A 21498-nucleotide genomic window follows, 5' to 3' on the forward strand; every position below is an offset into this window, starting at 1 on the left:
TCATGCATGACTGTTCACTGTGTATGGCATCTAACTCCTCATGTCTCAGCGACAGCATGCACATTTCCTGATTAAATTCTTTTTCCCACAAGACTTCCCTTGATGACAAAATAGAAACAGCAGGCAGCCTGGATACAGAGTAGGGTTTGGTTTTGTTTTTAAGTAGCTGCATTTTTCCCATTTTTTACCAAAAGGACAGTAAGGCTACAGCGGTATCCGCGCAGGTCTGGAGGGACGGCCGGGGTCGGGGAGCAGCTGTGGAGGCAGCTGCCCCGCGCGCTGCCGCTCCTGCCCCGCGCGCTGCCGCTCCTGCCCCGCGCGCTGCCGCTCCTGCCCCGCGCGCTGCCGCTCCTGCGCCGCCAGCCCAGCTGCAAAGCAGAGGGACAGCGGCTTGTCTTTCCCTCCCAAATCCCCCAGGCTTGCTGCATCCAGCGACACACGAGATGATCGTCCGCAGAGCTTCCCCAGGCAAGAACTGGGCCGTCGAGCAGCCCAGCTTCCCTACTGAGCTGTTGCTTTATAATCTTCTGTGTGATCATTTTGAAGTTTGCTCTAAAGAGATGATTACGGTTGAGATAAAACTCGGTGCTAGTGTCTGGGCGAAACAGCACAGCACACAAAAATGCACATCAAGCAAATAGCACGGCATCTCTCAGCCCCTACCTGCACAAGTCATGTGCAAAGCCGCTTTGAGGATCTGCTACCAACTCAGTTACGTCCAGGATAGCCAGAGGAGGGAAAAAAAAAGAAGTTTTCAGCGTCTTATTTAGACTGTCTTGCTGTGATCAGGACTGCTGGAAAGCAGAGGCCAGAAAAGCAGGGAATGTCTCCAGCCCTTTCCTGCTGGCTGGAGGAGTGCTTTACCCACACATCCTCCCAAAACAGATCCGACTGCAACACTGCACCAAGCGCAGAGGTCACATAATGGCACTGTACAGAATGGGTACAAAGCAGAGGAAAAGGGAAGTATATTTAGCAACCCTCTTCCTGCTCCCCTCCCATGACAACCAAGCACTTAAACACTGTGGGCAAATAAACTGTCCTTAAAAGCAGACAAGAGACTTGGCAGAAACGCATAGGTGGGAAGCGCTGTCTGGAGGTCTCTGTGCAGGTCATCAGAGCAGGAGGCTCTTGCTGAGTTCTGTTAATGAGATGATCCAGAATGCGGCTCCTGCTGCCTCTCTGTGCCCTCGTTCTAGTGATTCACCACCCTCTTTGTAGTTTTGCTTTTCTTCTGTACATTGAGTCAAAATTTCTCACATTCCGGTCAGTCCTTCTTGCCTTCTTGTCCTGTTGCTGTGGGTCTCTGAGAAGAAACTGGCTCCATCTCTACAGGCTCCCCTTGCTGGTGTTTACAACAATAAGGCCTTCCCTTTGACTACTCCTTAAGGCCAAACTCATTTCTCTCAACCTTTCCTCCAAGTCCTGTATTCCATTTCCTACCAAACCCCAACACACCTGGAAGTTTAGAAGCATCACAAAATAGCGGAAGGAGCACAAGGTGAGTTAGGAGTTAAGAAGATGGAACTGAGCACAGAAAACTGGTGATAGGAACCATCCAGACAGGGACTATGTGGTCACCTTCCTGGAGTGACAGTGGTTTTAGGACCCTGTTTCACCTTTGGGCTGGACACAGTCTAGAAGAACATGCCATCAAATGACAAATGTTCATGGTAGCCAAGACATCAGCACTCCGTGTCCCCACAAACCCTGTCCCCCACCTCATACCACTGCAGGAGAAAGTGACTGCAAATGCAACCTCCCAGATCTCCAGGCAGCTCGGTCAATCATTGCATAAAATGTGCCAAGAAAGACAAGTTCAGCTACGCGGATCTATCTGTGGAGTGGGACAAAAACAGTGGAGAGCACAGTGGCAGCATATCCCCCAGAGCCAGAGGCTGCAGCCACCAGCCTACTCAAGTCCTATTTCCCAACAACCAAATCCCTCCTGTGGCAAATTAAAGGTTGAGGCTGAGAGCTGAGCAGGGAGAGCCCAGCAAAGAAGGGAGCAGCATCCCCAACAAGTCTCCTACCTGCCTTAGACCCCAGGCTGGCCTGTGCAGCTCCTTTACCAGCATTACACTGCTTCTTCTCTCCTTCCTGTTTTGGAAAAACATTGGAGGAAAAATAAATTGCTAAAACAAGACACTACTTGGAGCACAAGAGGAAAGGGAACAAGGAGAGAGTCCTGCTTGGGAAAGCACGCAACAGAAACTGTCCCAGTGGCACAGGGCTTCCCCCACTTGCCAGCGGTCCCCCAAAACCTTAACAACTGGCCCATAAAACTGAGCTAAGGAAATCTGCAGGCTGGGAAGAACCAACTCCTTGGGGTCTTATGCACTTGGAAGTCCTTGGATATGAAGAAAAATCTATGAAAGAACCATGGACAGAACACTGAGCACACAGAAGAACCAACACATACATACACCCAGGCCTGGCACCAACACAGCATGCTGCTGCTCCCACCCACTGACTCCACCCGGCACTTTAGGTCCACGGTGTTTATGACACAGGTAGTACAGACTAGACCATCTTTCTACTGATAAAGACAGAGAAGAGAAAGACATCAGATATGTGATTCAAGGGTACTTCTGAACAGTGTTCCCAAAGGATCTCAGGATGAACTCGCTTCCACTAGGAAGGATCATTTGTTTGCTCTTGAATAGGCCACCCAAATACTGGGCAATACAAATTTTAGGCCAGAAAAACCACAGGTGGAATAGGCTGTGATTTGCAAAGCCATCTGGAATCAGCAGCTCTGTTTGTTGTAAGGCTGTACACTCCTTCGTCTCACCCTGATTCAGGGATCTTAGTCCTTCTTGCCCTGGACTGAACAGTGATGTAGAAGGCCAAGATAATATGGAACTGTTACCTTCAGTGCCTTCTAGCCAGTAATGGCTCTAGACAGTCCTTTGCCCGACGAAGGGAAGAACGAGTGGAAACGAGAGCCACTCTCTCATATCCATCTACCTCCCCGCAAGGGCTTTGGTCTTTCACGGTGATAATTTTCAGCGCAGTCTGACACGCCCAGCAGCAGGTCCCAGCCACACAGTGGCCCTCATGTCCTCACTCAGTTGTTTGGATGTAAACAGGCACAGCCAGCATGGTGCAGGGGCTGTCTGAAGCAGCCTGTAACTCCGCCAGGGCCAAATTGGACGTGATGCTGCTGGGCTGCCCGGGGACCACCAGGTCCGATTCAGCAGCTCCTGACCCCCCCACTACAATGGACAGGACAGCATCTGACTCCTGGAACTGTTCTTTGTTCGGGCCGCCCTCCCGGGAGCTCTCCCCACTGGCACCGTCCTTCAGCTCCGCCAGGGCCAGCTGGCTAGGGAGGGAAAGGCCCCCCTTGCGCCCCCGCACCACACGCTTCTTCTGGGGCTTCCTGAGCTGCAGCTCTTTGTCCTTGGGTGAGCCTAGGCGGCACTTGTGGTCCTTCATGTACTTGTGGCGCGTGAAGCCTTTGCTGCAGGTGGGGCAGCGGTACTTGTAGTTGCCAGTGTGCGAGCGCTGATGCTCCATCATGTGGGCTCGGCGGCTGAAAGACTTGTTACAGTACTGGCACTTGTGGATCTTCATCCCTGCACAGAGCATTGGAGGAGAGAAACGGCTGTTAAAGAACTCTGTGTTGACACACAGATGTTCAGGCAAAACTGCACCGCACCAAGGGAGGACACGGCAGCTCTAGCTCCTCTTCCCGGCAGATGTTCTCTCATAAAAAAATCCATCATAACATGTTATCCTCCCTCCCTCTCCTACCCTGCAGCTTGGAACAGCTTGAAACTGCTCGTCCAAGCAGCCACATGCTGCCAAATGGTTTGCTAATTAGAACCACCAGCCACCCCCACACACACCTCACGTCAGCCCATCCCAACCGTGGTCCACGATGACACGGTGCCAGGCAATTGGAAAAGTAGGTGCTGCCACACCTTGAATGCCACGGTTGAGGAAGGGTTACAACATTAGTACTGGTCTCCAAATAAGAGGTTTAAAATCTTAAAAGAAAAAGTGTCAGGTAATTGTGATGAAAAGACCATAGGCATCAAATCCGTGGGTATGTTGTTTGTTTTTGTTTTTCTTAGTTTTTTCCAAATGCATTTGGTAAATAATAGTTTACTTTTTTCCCTCCCAAATATGGGTATATGCCAGAGCTTACAGCATATCACCCACGGCACTGTCAGCACAGCCCCACTTGATCACTCGTACCAAAGCTTTGCACATGGACAGGCACAAGGAAAGAAACAGTTTTACCCCCACAGACAAAACCCACAGAGTTCCCTAGGGCCCAGGAAGAAATGGTTTGTCTCTATTAGAAGCAGGAGCATCATTTTTGGAACACAAAGAGAAGGGAGCTGAATCCCAACAGCTCTCCTTTTGAATGGAAAATACTATTAGTAAGGAGTAGACAGATCACTGTGGACATTCATTTGAAAGTGAGCATATTGAATAATCCAACAGTGCCTCAGAGTGTCAGCCAGCAGGCCCTGCCTACAGGTTTATGGTGCAGTAGAAAAGAGCCAAAATACTAGATACGACTGTAAAACAGGTAATACTAGAAAAGAGCCAAAATACTAGATACGACTGTAAAAAAAAAGCTCACGCAATCAGGCCTTCAACCACAGAGATAAAAAGCTAATAAACAGTATTAAGCATTCAGGCTTATGCATGGAAAACACTGTGGAAAATTCTCTCGTAAAACTACATAGCAGCTGTGTTAGTTGAGGGGTGGGTGGAGGGACACAGCGGTAAAAGCATCTGCAGGGAACACCTTGCACTTCGGGGGGTCACAAAGCAGAAGCACTTCCATCATTTGCCACCTCCTGTTTCCCTGGATTACTCTTCCTGTAACGTGCACCCTCCAGTGTTACAGCCAGTCCAAACAACTTCCTCATTCCCAACTTTCCCAACTACTGGCCACAAGGGCAGGGGCCAGCTGCACTTACCTGAATGGGACAGGATGTGAGCCTTGAGCTTGTCTGGTCTGTTAAACTCTTTATTGCAACCTGTGTGGCTTCTGGAAGAAAGACAAACACAGAGGAGCAGCACGAATCAGCTGGGTATTGGTGCACAGAGATGCTCAGCCATTAAGCAATTCACAGCCCTTCTCCTTAGCAGCCCACAGCTCCCTTGGACCTGCACAATTCCAGCCCTTCTGGATGGAGCAAGAAATAAACAGGCTGCCACAGGGACACACCTGATTTCTACTAAACCACATCTTGCCCTTGTCTCACCACAAATGCTCGTAAAAGTACCAGACTGAAGATCCCAGTTGGAAGCAGAAATATTCTGGAGGAAGCTGCAAACTGGTTCGAACAGGGAAAAGTCACTCAGTGTCACTGTGTCACGGATCTGACCGTCTCACAGACACTACCTATGGGATGCACCTCCTAAACCTGTCTCTCGCTGGCTTGTGCTTTAGCTCCCACATTGCCAAGTGCTTTTTGAGATATGACAGCTGGGGAGATCACTATACTTAGCAGTTTGTGCTCGGATCATTTCCTTTCCTCAGTGCTCTCTAGATGTAGACCCCAGAGCCTTCCCGGCAGGCAGGCATTATTTTACACAGGTTGATGAACTGAGGTGAAATAATGCAGCCCTGCAGTAGATCAGTAACTGGGATTTTCTAGGTTCCCAGTTCAATGCTAGGTTCACCCAGCATTACTGCTTCTCCAGGAAGCAGTGGATTGGCAAATGCCATACACATACCATGCAAGAGAGATTCCTTCCCGCCCAGATCCCATCACAACCCATTAAGACACAGCACCATGCTGGAGACATGCTACGTACGAGAAGGGACATTTGTACTTCTTGAAAGGTTCGTGAATCAGCATATGCCGCTTGAGTTTATCTTTCCGATTGAAGGCTGCATCGCACACCGAGCACTTAAAGGGCTTCTCTCCTGTGTAAGCAAGACATCAAGAGTCAGGGAGAGCCCAGGGACACAGGGCTGCTCTCGTCATGTACAGGATTCACTCTGGCAGCAGAGCCAGTTTTTGCTTCTCCCTCATCTCTCCCAGGTTTCCTTAGCTTGCCTGATGGATGGATAGCTACAGTCCCCATGCTCCCCAGGGTCAGCTTCCTTAGCTTCTGCAACCCTGGACAGCAGGGAAGTCAGCTCTGCGTCCCTAACTGCAGCAGTATAGAGCATGAGACTGATCCAAAACCATGCATTACATATGACTCATGCAGCTGACTGTTTTTCTAGTTGCCTGGAAAACAGCCAGTGCATTACAGGGTGCAGCAAGGAGGATTTTGGTTTTGAGACATGGAGCAGTAGGCACAGACCAGTTTGGATCCAGCAAAGCCAGCAGTGCACTGGAACTGGTAAAGCCTCCTGGGCCTAAGCCTGATTATCCAGAACCACTCAACTCTCATTTCTGCACTGTATTTCCAGAATTTCTGGGTGGGTCCAGTCTATTAACGTGCATGGGCCAAGTATCATCCCCAAGAGGCAACCTGCTTCCAGCCCAGAGCCAAGCATGGAACCCACCCTGCCAGGGTTCTGTGCCTAGGATAACAAGCCCCAAGCCAGCTCTCTGCAATCCCAAGGCTGCAACTCAGCTGAAATGGGATCACCAGAGAATTGGGAAGAGGAAGGTCTCAGTCGCTGAGCTCTGATCCCCCCCGTGTCTGTTCCTGGAGGCTGCCAGCTGGCAGGGAAGACGTTCAGGTCTGTACCTGAGTGGATGTGGGCATGCAGCTTGAGGTAGTGCTCCCGGCGGAAGAACTTCTTGCAGATCTGGCACTTGAATTTGCTGCCCCCACCATGCGTGGGGATGTGTCGGCGCAGATACCTCTCACAGGGGAACACCTGTGAACACACAAGAGCAAGGCTAAAACTCAGCAGCATGCAACTGAGATCCCTGAGCTTGCATGGTGATGGGAGGCATAACCTAGGTAAAAAAGACAAGGAAGACCACAGCAACTCTTTCTTGGTAAGGAAGCACCGAGGAAATGTTCAGTTTTGTGTAAGGATAATAAACATATGGCTTTTTTGGAGAGAAAGAAAAAGCTTCTTATCCTTAAGAAACACATAAGCCAAAACTTCCTGCTAAATTTTATAACATCATTTAAGTGCTGAGGACCAGTGTCCCACCTGGACAGCCCGCTGGAGCCATCAGCAGCACAGGCTGGGCAAGGAACCCCAGTAGTTACTGCCTTCCCACACTGTTAAAATTATTTTGCGCTTCCCAATCAGCTATTACTAAAGGCTCTCAATGCTGCTGTACACTCATTCATCGTTTTTATAAAGTCAGGATGCATGGTTCCCTTGGCTAATGAGAATATTGAAAATATGCAAGAACTGGAGATCAGGGGTTCTGGTGCCCAGGGCTGGGCTCTCACAGCATCTCCAGAAGTCAGCAATATGAGTAAGAATACAAACAGAGGTGAGGAAAAAAAAAATCAGTGCTGCAGATAGTGGGCTCTCTAAGCCTTATTGTTGCTGCTGCTCAAAGTCGCACCCAGGCCCAAAAGGGCATTTGTCATCTGCTGGGGGGAGTGGAAGAAAGACAGGTAAAGAAAGATGGGTTACTAACCATGGCAGGAGTGAGTTTCCCCTTCCTGAGCTACCTCAGTATAGAGTGGTCACTCCTTTGAGATTGCCCCTGCCCTCACTGCAGGATTTTCATTTCCTTGGCTATAAACAGAGGAGCAAGGGTCCAAATTTTAGTCTGGATTTCAAATAATAATTTATTAGAATTCAAATCCCACAAAATTCTGCCCCTCAAGCCCCCTCAGGGGCCATGCTGAAGGGAGTATTTCCAGCCAAAACCTACCAGGGCATTGTTCAAGTCCCAGTCACAACACTCAGACAGATCTCTCTTTTCCAAGGACACAGAGCATTCATCCAAAAGAGCAGAACACGAAGAGACCAAAAGACTTCTACTGTGGCAGGAGGTGAAGAGAGCAACACGGACACCCAGGCTCTCCAGGGACTTCTCAGGCACAATCCTTCTAGCCCCAGATAGCGAGGCATGGTGGCATGGCCCTTGAGGTACGTGGCACCGACGCCACCCTAGCACTTCCCCCAAACTTGCCCCACTTTTCCAAGCATACCTGCCTCTAAGAAATAAGGATGGCAGCCCAGCGTGTAAGGTCCCATGCCTCTGAAGACTCAAGTCAGACTCTGCACTGGGTGCGTTAAGGGAATAAAAGAGCTTGGCTCTTTGCACGGCACAAACCCAACACAAGGGGCGGACAGGGAGAAACATCCCCTCGCAAATCCTCGCTATCAAACAGGGCCCAAGAGAAAAGCCAGCACTGTAGAGAGGAATGTACTCTGCGCGGAAGGCAAGGGAGATGGAGGCCACGATTCGATCACTTCCAGCTCTCTGAAAAGCACCTCTCAAGCCTGCCAGTCTGTACTGAGGTAAGAAAGGAGAGGAAAGGGAGTCCAAGGTTCCTGTCCCCCATCCCCCTTGGAGCCTTAACGGCACGGCCAGGACTGGCTCTGGCAATGGTCCCCTACTCACCTTCTGGCAATGAGGGCAGGGAAAGTTGTGTGTTGCTGTCTGCAGATGGTGCTCCAGGGCTTCTGGGGTGGAGTATTTATTTACACACTTGACACATCTGAATGCGGAGAAAAGGACAGAGCCTGTGAATGAGGCTACCCACAAACCCCACACCACAGGCCAACTCCAAGCTAGACTCACCACATCCACTCACCAGCCACCTTCCAGGGTTACTTTTGGGCAGGGATGGCTTGGTACAGATGACACTAACATCATGATGTTCTAAAACTTCAACAACCCACATGGCCAAATTACACTCACACTTCCTTTGTAATGAGGTGGTGCTGGAAAACTGGGTGGAGAAGCCTTGAAACTGCTAGTCCTCTACTACACTAACTCTCCACTCTTATTGGCATGAGCACCCAGGGACCCAAGCACATACTCCATGGTTTCCTGGTGGAGACAAGCCCCAAGTAAAGACTTCACCTATTTAAAACATCTCTTCCCATCTTCCCTGCCAGAAGACCACTGTTCCCCGTGAGGAAGTTCTTGGGTGACTGCACAGCATAACTGAAGCATTACCTGCAATTGGAGCATTGGAGCATCTCCCATTTGGAGTTCTGGGTGTCCAATGAAGTTTGGGCTCACCCTGCTGCCTCGCTGGCACCACCTGACCCCTCCTCCACCGGCTCATTTATTCCCACAAACCCAACAGTATTTCTGAGACCTCTGTCAAACCTGATTGATCATGGGCAATGGGGACAAGCGTCATCAGTAATGAATACACAGGAACTCACACGGTGTTATCTGCTGTGAAACCTCTTTTCCTTCGGAAGCATCCTCCTCAAACATAAGCAGGTTTCTGACTCCAAGGATCACAGCTGACAAGCTGTAGGATCCAGCTTCCCAACAAAAGGACAGATAGAAATTATGGCCCAACTAAGAAGCAGCAGATACTTATTTCACAAGGCTCCTAAGTCACCTCCAGTTTCTACTGGACCTCTTGCTCTTCCTGTATGTACCTACATGCCGTTTCCAAACACTGTTCATACTGCAAAACTGTCATACTTCCTTTTGACATTAACAGAAAGCTTTTCCCAGGTAATATCCCCTTTACAACGAGAGAAAAGGAGAAACAATCCTTTTTCCTGGGCAGTCTTCACTTCCTTCACTGCAGGTGATTAGAGAATCACAGAGGACAGTCTGGGAAGGGGCTCCCATAGGTGATTCACACAGTCCAAGGCAGGCTCAGCTGTGCCCACCTCACTCTTGGTCCCTGGCAAGAGGATTTGCCATGCTCGGATCTTCCCATGCAACTGGCAACAGTGTTGTACTGGCTTTCCAAGATATTCCTTGCTCGAATTTCAACCCATCACTCCTTGCCCTGTCTTCCACTCACTTGGGGATCACTTTTGCTTTTGCCCTCTTCAGGAGACTGTTAGTACTTCCAGGCAGCTCACACCTGAGGACCTGAGAGTGAATTATAGTGGGTCACACTCTCACTGCATCCTAAACCACAGGTCCAATTCTGAGTACAAAGCACCTGTCTCAGCAGCCTGGTGGAGGGGCCCTCCTGTTGTGACTCAGGTGCCCAAGGGAACCATGGTGGCAGAACATGCCACCCTCTCCCCTCAGGTCCCGACAGCTCTCAGCCAAACACACTCAGCACACACTCACTCCTACAAGCCTTGTAAGCACCAATTGCTACTGTACTTGTACACGGCCACATCCTTTTTGGGGCTGTGCTGGGGCAGCAGGCTGTGGGAGTACTGGTGGACTCCCAGCTCATAGAGGGAGGCAAAGTCCTTGCTGCAGAGGTGGCAGCGATAGCTCAGCTCCTCCTGGTGACTCTTGATGTGCTCGAGGAAGGACTCCAACTTCTGGAAGGTCTGAGCGCAGCTTTTCACCACACACTTGTACACCTGAGGGAGGACAGGACAGTGACGAGTCAACAGACAGTGTGATCTTCTGGTTCAGACACTTGCTGCTGTGTCTACATTCAGAGCATGCCTTGTCCCTTCATCGGGCTGGGGAGCAGCTGAACTGATGTTATGAAAGAAGCATCATGAGAGTTCCCAGAGAGCCCACTGTGACTGCAGCTTTGCCACAGACTGCTGGCACTCAGGAAGGGGCACAGCAATGAAACCTTGCTCTGCACTGCAGCAGGGCAACATGCTGGTAAAACATACCCTCCTTCCATTGCCTGCCCCAGAGGAAGGTCTTTAAAGAACAGCACAGAGCAGCCTTATTGTCAAAATGCGTGTGACAACTCCCAGTCAAGACAAGAGCAGAAATTCCTCAAGTGGAGTAGGAAGTAGGACAAACTCCCCTTGTGCTGCACAGCACCCACTGGGCTGATATCCACGGCCACTTTGCCCACATGAGGTTCCTTTGAGGAACAGCTAGTGCCACACAACTAGATTTCTTCCTTGACCCACACAGCTGCTTCAGTTGCTGGCCAATAGCTGCAGAGGATGTGAAAACTCAGCACAGCCCTCCCCACCTCCAACAGGATTTGCTCCTTTTCCATTATTATCACCAGGATGAGACCAGATTCATAAGAAAATGTAGTGCCAGAACATAAGCCTCACTAACCCTCGACCCCCCCATCTCTGAGGGTTGGGCTGAACTAGCTCAACTTCTGCGTTTGCAGAACATCACAGCATTTCCTCTGAAGAGAGCGAGGCAGATGGAGAAAGGGCTAGTGCACTGAGCATCTGAAACTACCCGAAGAGGTATGATCACACCACCACAGTGGTGACTATCCCACGACCTGAGAGCTGCCAGCTACACTGAAGGTTTGCTGCTTTCCTTTTTCTCTAGCTACCTGAACCTGCCCAGCTGATTTCTCACCAGCAGCTCTGCACTGCAGAGGCAGTGGAGCTTTTCAAAACTACTCAGACCACACAACGCACAGCAATGCAGCGAGCCATAATGCAGGGGGAGTGCTGGCAGCTTTAAGGAGTGAGCAACATGCCAGGGACAGACACTGGGGACAGGACAAAGCCTGTCTCAGTCTCACCACCAACACAAGGCACCCTCCATCCTCACTCACCTGCTCATTCTTGTGCTGTGTCATGTGTGATTTGAGCTGAAAGTAAGTGTTGAATTTGTTGGGGCAGAACTGGCATTGGTAAGAGCTATCGATCAAAACAACCTGCTTGGCTTCCAGCTTGTCTGCCTCACTCTCCTCCATGGGGGCCATGTCTTGGGGCGGTTGCACAGGGTTCCTTGAGGTCTGACTCAAATCTGAAGAACAGGGAGACACAAAGTCAAAGACTGCTATCAGGCAGCTCTAAAAGCTGCTCTGCAAGCCCTCGGCAAGCCAAGACATCCCAGGCCCGGCACTGGTTCCAGGCTCTTCCATTCTTCAGATGAGACTTACTCCCCAACTTTCCTGTCTACAGAATATCACGGGCTTTGATTTCTCTACCTTCCTCTCCTTGACCTGTTCTCCTTACCACAGTGCTTCCAAAGAAATAAATGAACCTTGTGGAGCAGTCATCACGGCAGACCCCCTGCAGGGAACCCAAGCCAGATTCACTTCCCATCTTAGGCAGGGAAGAGGGACACAGGGAGACAAGGTGGGAGGCAACACATGGAGCCCAGCAGCAGCCCTGAAGTCTGCAGACAGCAGCTCTAGTGGGACCCTGGCCTAGACCTGGCATTCCCGTGCTGTGTTGTTCTCTCTTCTCTTACCTGAGACTGAGGTAACTCACATACCTGCCTGCCACAAGCAGCTTTTCTCTGCCTCAAGCATTTCCAGATGGCCAGACCCACCCCGGGCATGACTTGAGCACCACAAACAGGCCAGTGCACTACACTATGTTAAATCACCATCTTGTCCTGCCACTGGATCAGAGCTGCCAAGCACGGCTTGCACACTGCCAAAGCTGCATCCTCAGGAATTAAGGGGAAGGTGCCTCCTGTTTCCATGCATGACCTGGCAGAGAGTTCAGGGCTGCTGTCTCACTAGTGTCTGGACTCACCATTACTATGGGTCCCCATGAGCTGCAGCAGGACTTGAGCAAATGAGACACACTGCATTTGTCTAAAGTGTGCTGCTAAACCCCAAGGGGGTTCTCTTCCTTCCCCATCAGGGACAAGGAGATGCAGGAGCCTGCAGACTCCCCACGTCACTACTTTGCCTCTAAGACACGCCAGACACCAAGCAGCCAACCTGAGTTCTCCTCCTCTTCCATCTGGTTGGGGTTCAAAGCCATGACCTGCACCGTGATGGAGTTGCGGGAGATGGTGCACCCCAGCCCTGGAGGCCACACTTTATGGGTCTGCATGTGCTTCTTGACGTTGGACTTCTGGGCGAAGGCTCGGCCACACACAATGCACTGGAACGGCTTCTCACCTGTGTGACTGAAGGCAGGAGGCACCGGGTCAGCAGCCCTCAGCACAGACCACGGCACAAAGGCTGCTGCAGGACTGCACTGGGCAGTCGCCACTCGCAGCCAGGGGATGAGAAAGGATCAAAGGAAGAAGCGGAAAGGAGAGAAGAGCTCTGTTGCAATGCAGGACATCACTCTGAAGGCTTCCACATTGACCTCTGGGACCCCATTGCTCATCCCTGGCATGCCTCCCTCTCTCGCTCACGCATAGTTTTTAGCTTGCAATCCCCCGATTTCCCTGAATTTGTGCTCCCCCCTTTGCAGCTGAAATACCCTTCTTTTCCACTGTGGGAGAAAGATGTGGCTCTGGCACCTAGCATACACTGCGTGAAGAGTCTAGCATGGGAAAGGGACCAAAACCACCACTTACTCCTCCTCACCTGCCTCAAGTTCTGTAGCCTCTGCTGGGGCAGAAACTAACGACTGCCTGGCAAAGGCCTAGATCTTATAAGAGCTCCCCACTTAGGGGGAGGTGCAAAGGCAGAGGGAAGCAGTGGAGGTGACACTGCTCCAGCAATTGGGTAACAAGAGGCTTGACTTTCCAAGGTCATGTCAAAGAGGAAAGAAGCCCCCAGTCTCAGCCCTTAATCACCAAGAAGATTACACCAATGATGCAGCTTTCACCCCACCTGCTAAGCTACTCAGTGGGAGAGGTATACTGGAGGGAGGAGGGTAAAGGATCACCTCCCCGCATGGTGTATATTTTGAGTGGCAAGACAAACACAAGGCCTATGGGATTGCGCAGTCTCCCGCGATGGCACTACATCTGATCCACCCCAGCCGCTCGGCTGCGTCCATGCTGGTGACCCTGTTACCTTCTGATGTGCTGCTGCAGGTCAAAGTTCTTGGTAAAGGCCTTGTCGCAGTAAGTGCATTTCAGCTTGGGGGGCTTGGGTTTCCCTGGAAGCGGAAGAGCATGCACAGGAATGAGATTGTGTGGCTCAGCCCTGCCCTCCTCTGCTCTGCACCCAACACACATCTATCCTAGCAAAAGATTAACGAGCTCATGAAGTAAAATCTGCCTGGCCATAGCAGAGAGAAATTTAGGCTACATTTAATGCAGCCTGCGCTACAGCTAGAAGTAGAGTCTCTGCAAAAGGGAGGCTCTGCCAGTGGAGGGTCTGATACTCATCCTTCCTGTCATCAGACATGCTCCTGTCTTGCCTTACCTGGGGACAGGCACATTTTGTTTGCAGGCAGTATACACACTGAAATATGTAGCAGAGACTGGACTGGTGAGACCTGCTGAGCATTAAAGGTCAGGCCACATCCAGCCTCTGGACCTTCCATCTGGGTATTCTTGCTTAGCTTAACACAGACCAAGCTCTTTATTTGTAGCATCTCCCCTTTTCCAAGCATGCTCCAACAAGCATTCAGCTGCAGCAGTTTAGCAAAAGTCTGTGCCATGCAATGGCACACTGGCAGTCATTTCAGGTGTGTCCAGAGATGATGGACAAGATGCACATCTGTATCTCTGCCTGCTCTTGACAGCCTTGAGCATGGTGTCCTGTAGCTCCTGGAGAACGGCGTGCCACACAACAGTCTGGAGAGCATGCAGCTCAACTGCATGCTACAGGACAAGCCCAAGGGCCTGCTGCAGGGCTGCAGCCACAAGGACACCTACCTTCATGCAGCCCGCTCTCGGCTTTGGAGCGTCTACTTTTGGCAGCAGAGGCAGAATCAAAGCCAACCACGTTGCCTCCTCCTGCACTGGTCAAAGGTGCCGGAGCGCTGGTGCTCTTGGATTTGTATCCCTGCTTCCCAGGGCTGTAGACAGGAGGAGAGGGATACACAGGATTTTCCACACACTGGCTGGGTACCTGGAAGAATGCAATTATCAGTGGAAAAACAGATTTAATGGACAGCGTCACTCTGCACCAAGCACAGTGCCTATGACTCTACATCTCCAGCAACACTTGTCACAGGAGGGTATCAGTTCATCCAAGTTTTCTGCCTCCTGCCAAACCGGATCAAACTTGTCTTGATCCAACAGGAGTGTCTGATCTCAACTATGTGTCTCTACCTAAAACTAATGGCAGGCATTGCATGAAATGTTCTTGCTGAACACGACTAAGCACCCAGGACTTATTCTATCAGGAAGGAAAACAGAGAAACTCTCTGAAGAAGCTCTCTAGTTCCTCATCTAGGTCCTACACCTAGAACAGGTTTTCATCCTTCCAGAGAAGGTTACCAGACCTCCAGGCCCTATTACCAACCAAGAAGGACTTGCAGAAGGGAAGGAGGCACAATAAAACTCTAGCGCCATTCACACTGTCACTATTATTAAGAAACAATGTGGGGTGATGCTTAGAGAAGAAAAGAGATATCAGTCTGGAGGAGCATGGCTTGAGCTCTTTTTGTTACGCATCCTGACGAATTAACACAGGGCAGTAATTATCCAATTACTGAACATCATCCATTTCTGAACACCTGCACTTCCAGATCAGATGTTAACGACAAAGACAAGCCTGGCCAACTTCTCTCACACTGGTAGTTTCCAGTCCAGAGCCCTTCGAGCTCTCCTGCACAGCAGCAGGATGCACTGCAGAATCTGCTCTTGAGCAGGGACACCTCTCAGGGTTACTCCTCAAGGTTGAGAGCTTCCTTACCACCTATCTCCTTACTTCAGCTTCCTTACCACCTATCTCCTTACCTCCTTCCTTACCTCAGTATGTGACTGATGGCATACTGAAACTTTGCTAAGTTACATCCCTGAAATCCTTTTGACATAAACCACTGACTGAGACTAAGACTGGATCCAGCTGCACCCAGACTCTTCTGAGGAGGAGTTTGGAAAGCAAGGGGTTCCATTCTGAACCTCGTGACTCAATGGGAGGGTCTCCTCGACGCTTCCATCTCACCCTGTTCTCCATGGAGTAAATAACCAAGTGAACCTTGCCATTGACCCTTGTCAAATCACTGTCTTATTTACAACTGAACTTTGTTAAATCGCCGTCTTACCTCAATAAAACACACTGCTTCTCCCTTGCAATTGCCTTCTCCTGTTCTCAGAACTCCTTGCCGCTTGATGACATCCTTCTGATCAGTACTTGCTCCCAGAGGAAATAATCTGTGTGTGTAAAATAACCTAACGTATCTTCCCAGACTCTAATCCTGCTTGGCCTTACCTCTATGGGCGGATAGGGCTGCATCCCCAGCGACTGGATCTCCACTGTGCTGCTTGCTGCCATTGGAGCAGGCGCGCTGTACACTTCGACCACGCCACCAGCCCCGGCGCTGGACGGCCCCGCAGCACCCAGGCTTGGTGGTGGAGGTGGCGGCGGCTGTGGAGGTGGCGGTGGAGGCGGTGGCGGTGGCGGAGGGGGCTGGGAGAGATAACCAGCCCCAGTGTGCATATTCAGGCTGCTCTGGAAACAGAACAAGGAGAGACAGGTGCACAAGGCATTAAAAATGCATCACTGGTCTAGCAAGGCCCAAGTGGAAGCGCTGCACCCTCACGCTCACGTTCCACACAGGGCTGCAAATGGCACCAGCAGCATCAGTGACAACATTGCCAGCACCCAACTGCCACGTTGGAGCAGGCTGTGCTGGCAAGCAGAAGGTTGGCTTGATCTACTGGTAGATAACGTCTCCAAGCACTTAAGCCCCACTGTTTCTTTGCCTTTTTTTTTTCGCCCTTATCTTTCTGGTTATTAAGGACCTTTTCAGAGCACGGAGAGTATATCCAGCTCTGAGCAGAGCCTACACCAATCATCCCAAGACAAGATCCATATGGCAAACTGATGAGGGCTCCAAAAAACAGGAAAAAAAAAGGAAAGCTGGAAAGACTATATTATAAATATCTGATCATCCAGCAACAAGGCCAGCAGCAGGGAACAGATCCTGGAGTTATTCCGTCACCATCTATCAGGCCTCCCTGGTCATGGCTGTCACACTGGGACGGTGTCCAGGCCTCAGCATCGAGGCATAATTCTCTTATCCCCCTTCCAGGCGGCGGGACTCCCCCGCACATTCCTCACCTGCGCCGAGGGCTGCACCGCTGGCATCGTCTGGTCCAAGGAGGTAAAAGCAGACATGGCCGACATCAGCACCTCATCACTGACTAAGATGTTCCCCTGCACAAGGGTCTGAATCAAAGGAGACGGAGGAACCGTGATGTATGTAGAAATTTGCTGGGAAAGAAAAAAAAAAAGTTGCACTACTAATCAGCATTAGTAAAATCAGAAAAACAACGATATTGAGCGTTTTACTGACCCTCTGCATCTCTGTTTCCACAGGCTCTAGTAAGCAGACGAGCTAAGGTAATTATGTTCGGTTTCCTATCGAGTTCTCTGTAGTTCTTAGCTGTAACAATAAGCAAGCTCTGGAAATGTTCACCCCAGAAGGAGACATACATGTTTCTGACTACTTGGGGAAGCAGTGACTGGCTCAGATAGTTGGATATTAAACAAGCTTTGCAGAACCAACTAGCTGCAGGTAATTTAGGGCCTTTGCTGGATGCTTTCCCTGGTAGGTAAGGTGAGGAATCGAGGGATGCTGCTCTGCTTGCAGATGGTGAACATCAGGCTCCTATCTTCAGATCAGAGACGGACTACAGGAGGGAAGGTTGGGCTGTCCTCTCTTGTTGGTAGAAATGACCAGTGTTTGGAAACCCAGGCAGCACCATGCATCAGTGCTAGGTTAACTCAGAAAAACAGAATTTGATTTGAAACATTCAGAAGCCATCACATTGCAGTCAGAGGACATGTTGTGCGCAGGGGAACTGCTGCACAAACTCACTCCTGAGAAGCCTCTTGGGGAAGAGAATCTGCTGAGAACACCCCCCTCATACACATCACCTCACACCGTGTGCAGGAGACTGGACAGAGGGATGCAGGGGTGAGGGTGCCACAATCACAGCCCTTCCCTTCTGCCCACAAGCCGAACTGTGACCCAGGGAAAAGCAAGACCCACTCGGCCCTGGGCAACACACAGCACACGCAGGTTTGCCAGGCTGGCTGTGACACTGGTGCCCTTGGGTAGAGCTCAAGCTTGGCTGAGCACAGACATGCTAAGAAATTTCTCCTGGCCTGACAAAAAGCAGCTAGATACTCATGCTGAAGGATACCTTACAGCAGAGGACCAAGAAGATTTAACACGATGTCAAAATCCAACACGACCACAGGTGAGCCTCCTAGAGGGTCAATCATGAGGTATCACTGGATTTAAAAGCATACTGCAGAGGTTCTCCTGCTCCCAAAACAACAGCGACAGAGCCCCAGAGCCCATTGACTTGTTGCGTGGTACCTGTCGACTGGCACTCGGAGCCTGCTGCACTGAGGTGATGGACGGGCTGTACACACTGTTGGTGGCCAGGGAGACAGTGGAGAGAGAAGGGGTATTTCCCTGGCACTGCTCTCTCTTGTGGGTCATGAATGCAGGCAATGAGTTGAACTGCTTCTTACACTTCCCGCACAGGAAGACATCTTCGTCATCTGCAATTAGAGAACGAGATCACCGTTCCAGCCTCTTTTCTTCAGCATTTCCAGTGCTACATCAACCAACAGCAGAAGGAGCAGGACAGCAGGCACCTTCTGTATCTCTAGGACGTCATCATCAGGACAGATCAGCTGTAAGAGCAGAACTGTCCCTCCTCCCCATTCCCCAGCTCACCCCGAAACCAAGTGACGGAAACGCGCTCGTTTCTGCCTTGCACCCATATACCAAACTCATGGTGTCACGGTGACGAGCTGAATCCCACTGCCTGTCTTCTCATCCCAAAGACGTGAATATCCAGCCCAGTTCTGCTGTTGTGCCACATTGTGCTTTTAGTCAAGTAGCTTCTTTCAAAGCATCATGATTATCCTTGGCTAATGCAGGCTTTACTACTCAAGTTGCACAGAGGAATATTTACATTAGTGGCAAAAAGAAGACAACTCAGGTACCATGTTCTAGATTAAATCTGCAGCACTATCAACCCAAAGAGGCACACGCCACTTTTCAATTAGAGACAGCTGGACTCAAAGCTCTTGAGGAACAAGTACTCTGTGGTTCGCATGGCTATGACTAGTGTCTGATTCCCAGCACAGCCCCAGGCAGGACAGTGCTGGAGGACACAGACTTCTCCAAGAGCACAGCTCAGAACATAGTGACCATGAGAGGTCTTCTCAATCATAGGCTAAACTGAGAATTCACTGTCCAAAACAATCTCACAGACAGGCTAGTCTCCTCCATTTTTCTCCCTTTTCTAAGGGGAAAAAAAAGAGCAGGAAGAGAAAACACACTCTCACAAGCAAAAGCTCAAAATATTAACCCTCTAAACAGGCTCTTGGGTCTTCAGCCAACAAAACTGCCAACCCATAGCTTGCAAAACTTGCAGTTGCAATCTGCAATGGGTGGGAGACCCGGAAGGCAGTTCTGCACCTGCTCGGCAAGTCCTCGGCCAGCACTGGCTGGACCAACGCCAGGAGAGCAGCTCCAAAGATATCTTGAAGGAGTTTTCATGTGCACATAAGCCTACAGTTCCCATATTCATTCACATAGATTCACTCAGTGATGGGACAAGCAGTACAGCCCCAGAGGATAAGGGACTTCTCATTACATTAAAAAATATAAACAATAGCAATCACAAGCAAAATACAAGCAATAACCAACACCTGCAGCAGGGAGGATACTGCTACCTTCTTTCACTCCTTAGCAAAGTGCCCCATCCAGCATCTTGCCAAGACCAACTCCAAAAGCTTCTTCCTGCACAGACCCATTCCTCCCACACCGAATCCAGCTAATGCTCATAGCAGTGTCCCATATGCACGGTCTGAATCCCCCCATTATGGAGAGCACATTGTAAGTTGTTGCACTGCCCCCTCTTCTTTCTCTCAGCGCTGGAGACTCACCCATGGACTGGATGGTGGCGGATGAGCTGACATTTTGAGCAGATGGATCGGTCACCCCTCCTTGACCATCCAGCAAGGACTGCACAGCCAGCACCGTCTGATTATCCATGCCTGCAAGGGACACACAAGTGGGGAGCGTGAAATGAGCTAAGACTAAAAGCAGAGAGGTCTTGCTTGCAGAGCCTGCAGAAAAAGAGCTGAGATATGGCTGCTTAGGATGCCACGGCCTGGCCATGGTTAGGCCTGGACCTCCCTGGGTGTCCAGTGTGTGACAAAACCCTTGGCAGGCAGCAGCTTTGTGTCAGCCCACCAGGGAGCTCCGCTCCGAGGCAGGAGCATCCGAGATGCCTCCCTCTTTGCAAGAACAGGGCTCTCGGTCCTGGCCATTGGGAGGATTTGGATACTGCATTTACAAGTTGCAAGTGTGGACACCCAGCATGGGTGCTGGGGGACCCACTTGGCCCACACCTGCTCTACAGGACCCACAGGAGAGCCAGACAGTTCCCTCTCCTCCTGGCCAAGCTCCCTGCAGGTCCCTCTGCCGCGAGAGCTGCCGGTGGCTTGCTCTCCTTTCCGTCTCCCTCAGGACTACACGAGAGCACACACATCCAGACAGATTTGTTGTCAGAATCAGCTCGCATGCTTTGGCACAAATATTTCTCCCTACAGCAAAAATGTTCTAAAATACTCCAGATAAATAGAGGAGACGTTGGCTGCTCGCATAGGGAGTCCACCTGGCCAGCGGCACACAGACCCACAGACCCGTTTTTCTCTTGCTTTGGAAACCAGAGGCAGAGAAATGCAGAGCCACGCAAGTGTGAAAGAGAAAGAAAAGGGTAAAAGGTGTGATGTATGTGCACCGCTCCCCTCTAGCAAGGCATTAAAGATATTTGCAGAATAAGACTGCCCATCATTACCAAGACAATTAGATGCCATTAAACAGAGCACATAGAATCCTAACGGTTTGTAAACAGCAAAGGTGAGCACAGATCCTGATGAGAAACCTGTGAACAAGCAGCACTGTGAAGAACTGTAAAACATCAGGACAGGTTGCAGCATAGAGAAGCCTAGGAGCAGAAGCAGCAGCCCCATCTCCCCCTACGGGTTCCTCTGTATTTAGGGTACAAAAGGGAGCAAGAAAAATGCTGCAGCTCATAGAAAGATCAGCAGCCACAAGGTGCAAGTCTGACTAGACCATGGGCAACTTCATGAGTTAACTGCACAGCTGCGCATTTAATACAGATGGAAATTACAGAGCCTTGGGGTTCACAACCGATGAGTTAAAGCAAGTACAGTTACTCGGTGCCGTTCAAGGCCGTGCACAGGGTCAGTCAGAATGCTGTGGAGACCTCTGGATTGGTTCGAGCCTGATGGTGTCACTACAATGCTCTGCAAATTCACAAAACCTAAAAGAGAAGCCCACGCTGGTCGCTTTACTGCACATCTTCCCCAGGACCTGAGGAAAACACAAGAGTTCTTGGGAAAAACAAGTCTAAAATGCAAAACTGTTGGTTGTTGTAATTTTTTTTTTGACTTTTCACACCTCTCAGCTTGGACAGTGAAATGAAGCGGCTCTGCTTCACCCAGGTTTGGGTTTTCCCCCTGCTAGCAGTCTCACATTGCAAACTGTTTTGCCCTAGGCTCTTTTGCTGCCATCGTGAGCACTGGGTAGTCAGCAAAGGGTGGGAGATGCTCCTGCCCCTCGCATGTGCTCAGGACTTGGCGACGTCCACAGCATTGCGGGTAGGGGACGAGTCTCCACCACCCTGAGATTGAAGCAACTAAGGAAAACAAATTAAAAAAAAAAAAAAA

At 50.4% G+C, this 21498-nt stretch overlaps 1 protein-coding gene across 1 annotated transcript; it reads right to left on the reverse strand.

Annotated features, from left to right (window-relative positions):
* Nucleotides 1-798: 798 nt before the first annotated feature.
* ZNF341 (zinc finger protein 341) lies at nt 799-19841 on the reverse strand. The gene is made up of 14 exons (XM_026042502.1): nt 19687-19841; nt 18101-18288; nt 16834-16986; nt 15982-16221; nt 14478-14673; nt 13669-13753; nt 12634-12824; nt 11509-11702; nt 10167-10375; nt 8475-8571; nt 6679-6811; nt 5788-5899; nt 4944-5014; nt 799-3581 (listed from the first exon to the last, which is right to left on the reverse strand). Exons 1-14 carry the CDS (start codon nt 19793-19795, stop codon nt 3067-3069), a joined length of 2493 nt encoding a protein of 830 aa, XP_025898287.1. The 5' UTR covers nt 19796-19841; the 3' UTR covers nt 799-3066.
* Between the last annotated feature and the right edge of the window lie 1657 nt (nt 19842-21498).

This window comes from Nothoprocta perdicaria, unplaced genomic scaffold (assembly GCF_003342845.1).
Source record: "Nothoprocta perdicaria isolate Ctin4 unplaced genomic scaffold, notPer1 scaffold_305, whole genome shotgun sequence".
Classification (NCBI taxonomy): domain Eukaryota; kingdom Metazoa; phylum Chordata; class Aves; order Tinamiformes; family Tinamidae; genus Nothoprocta; species Nothoprocta perdicaria.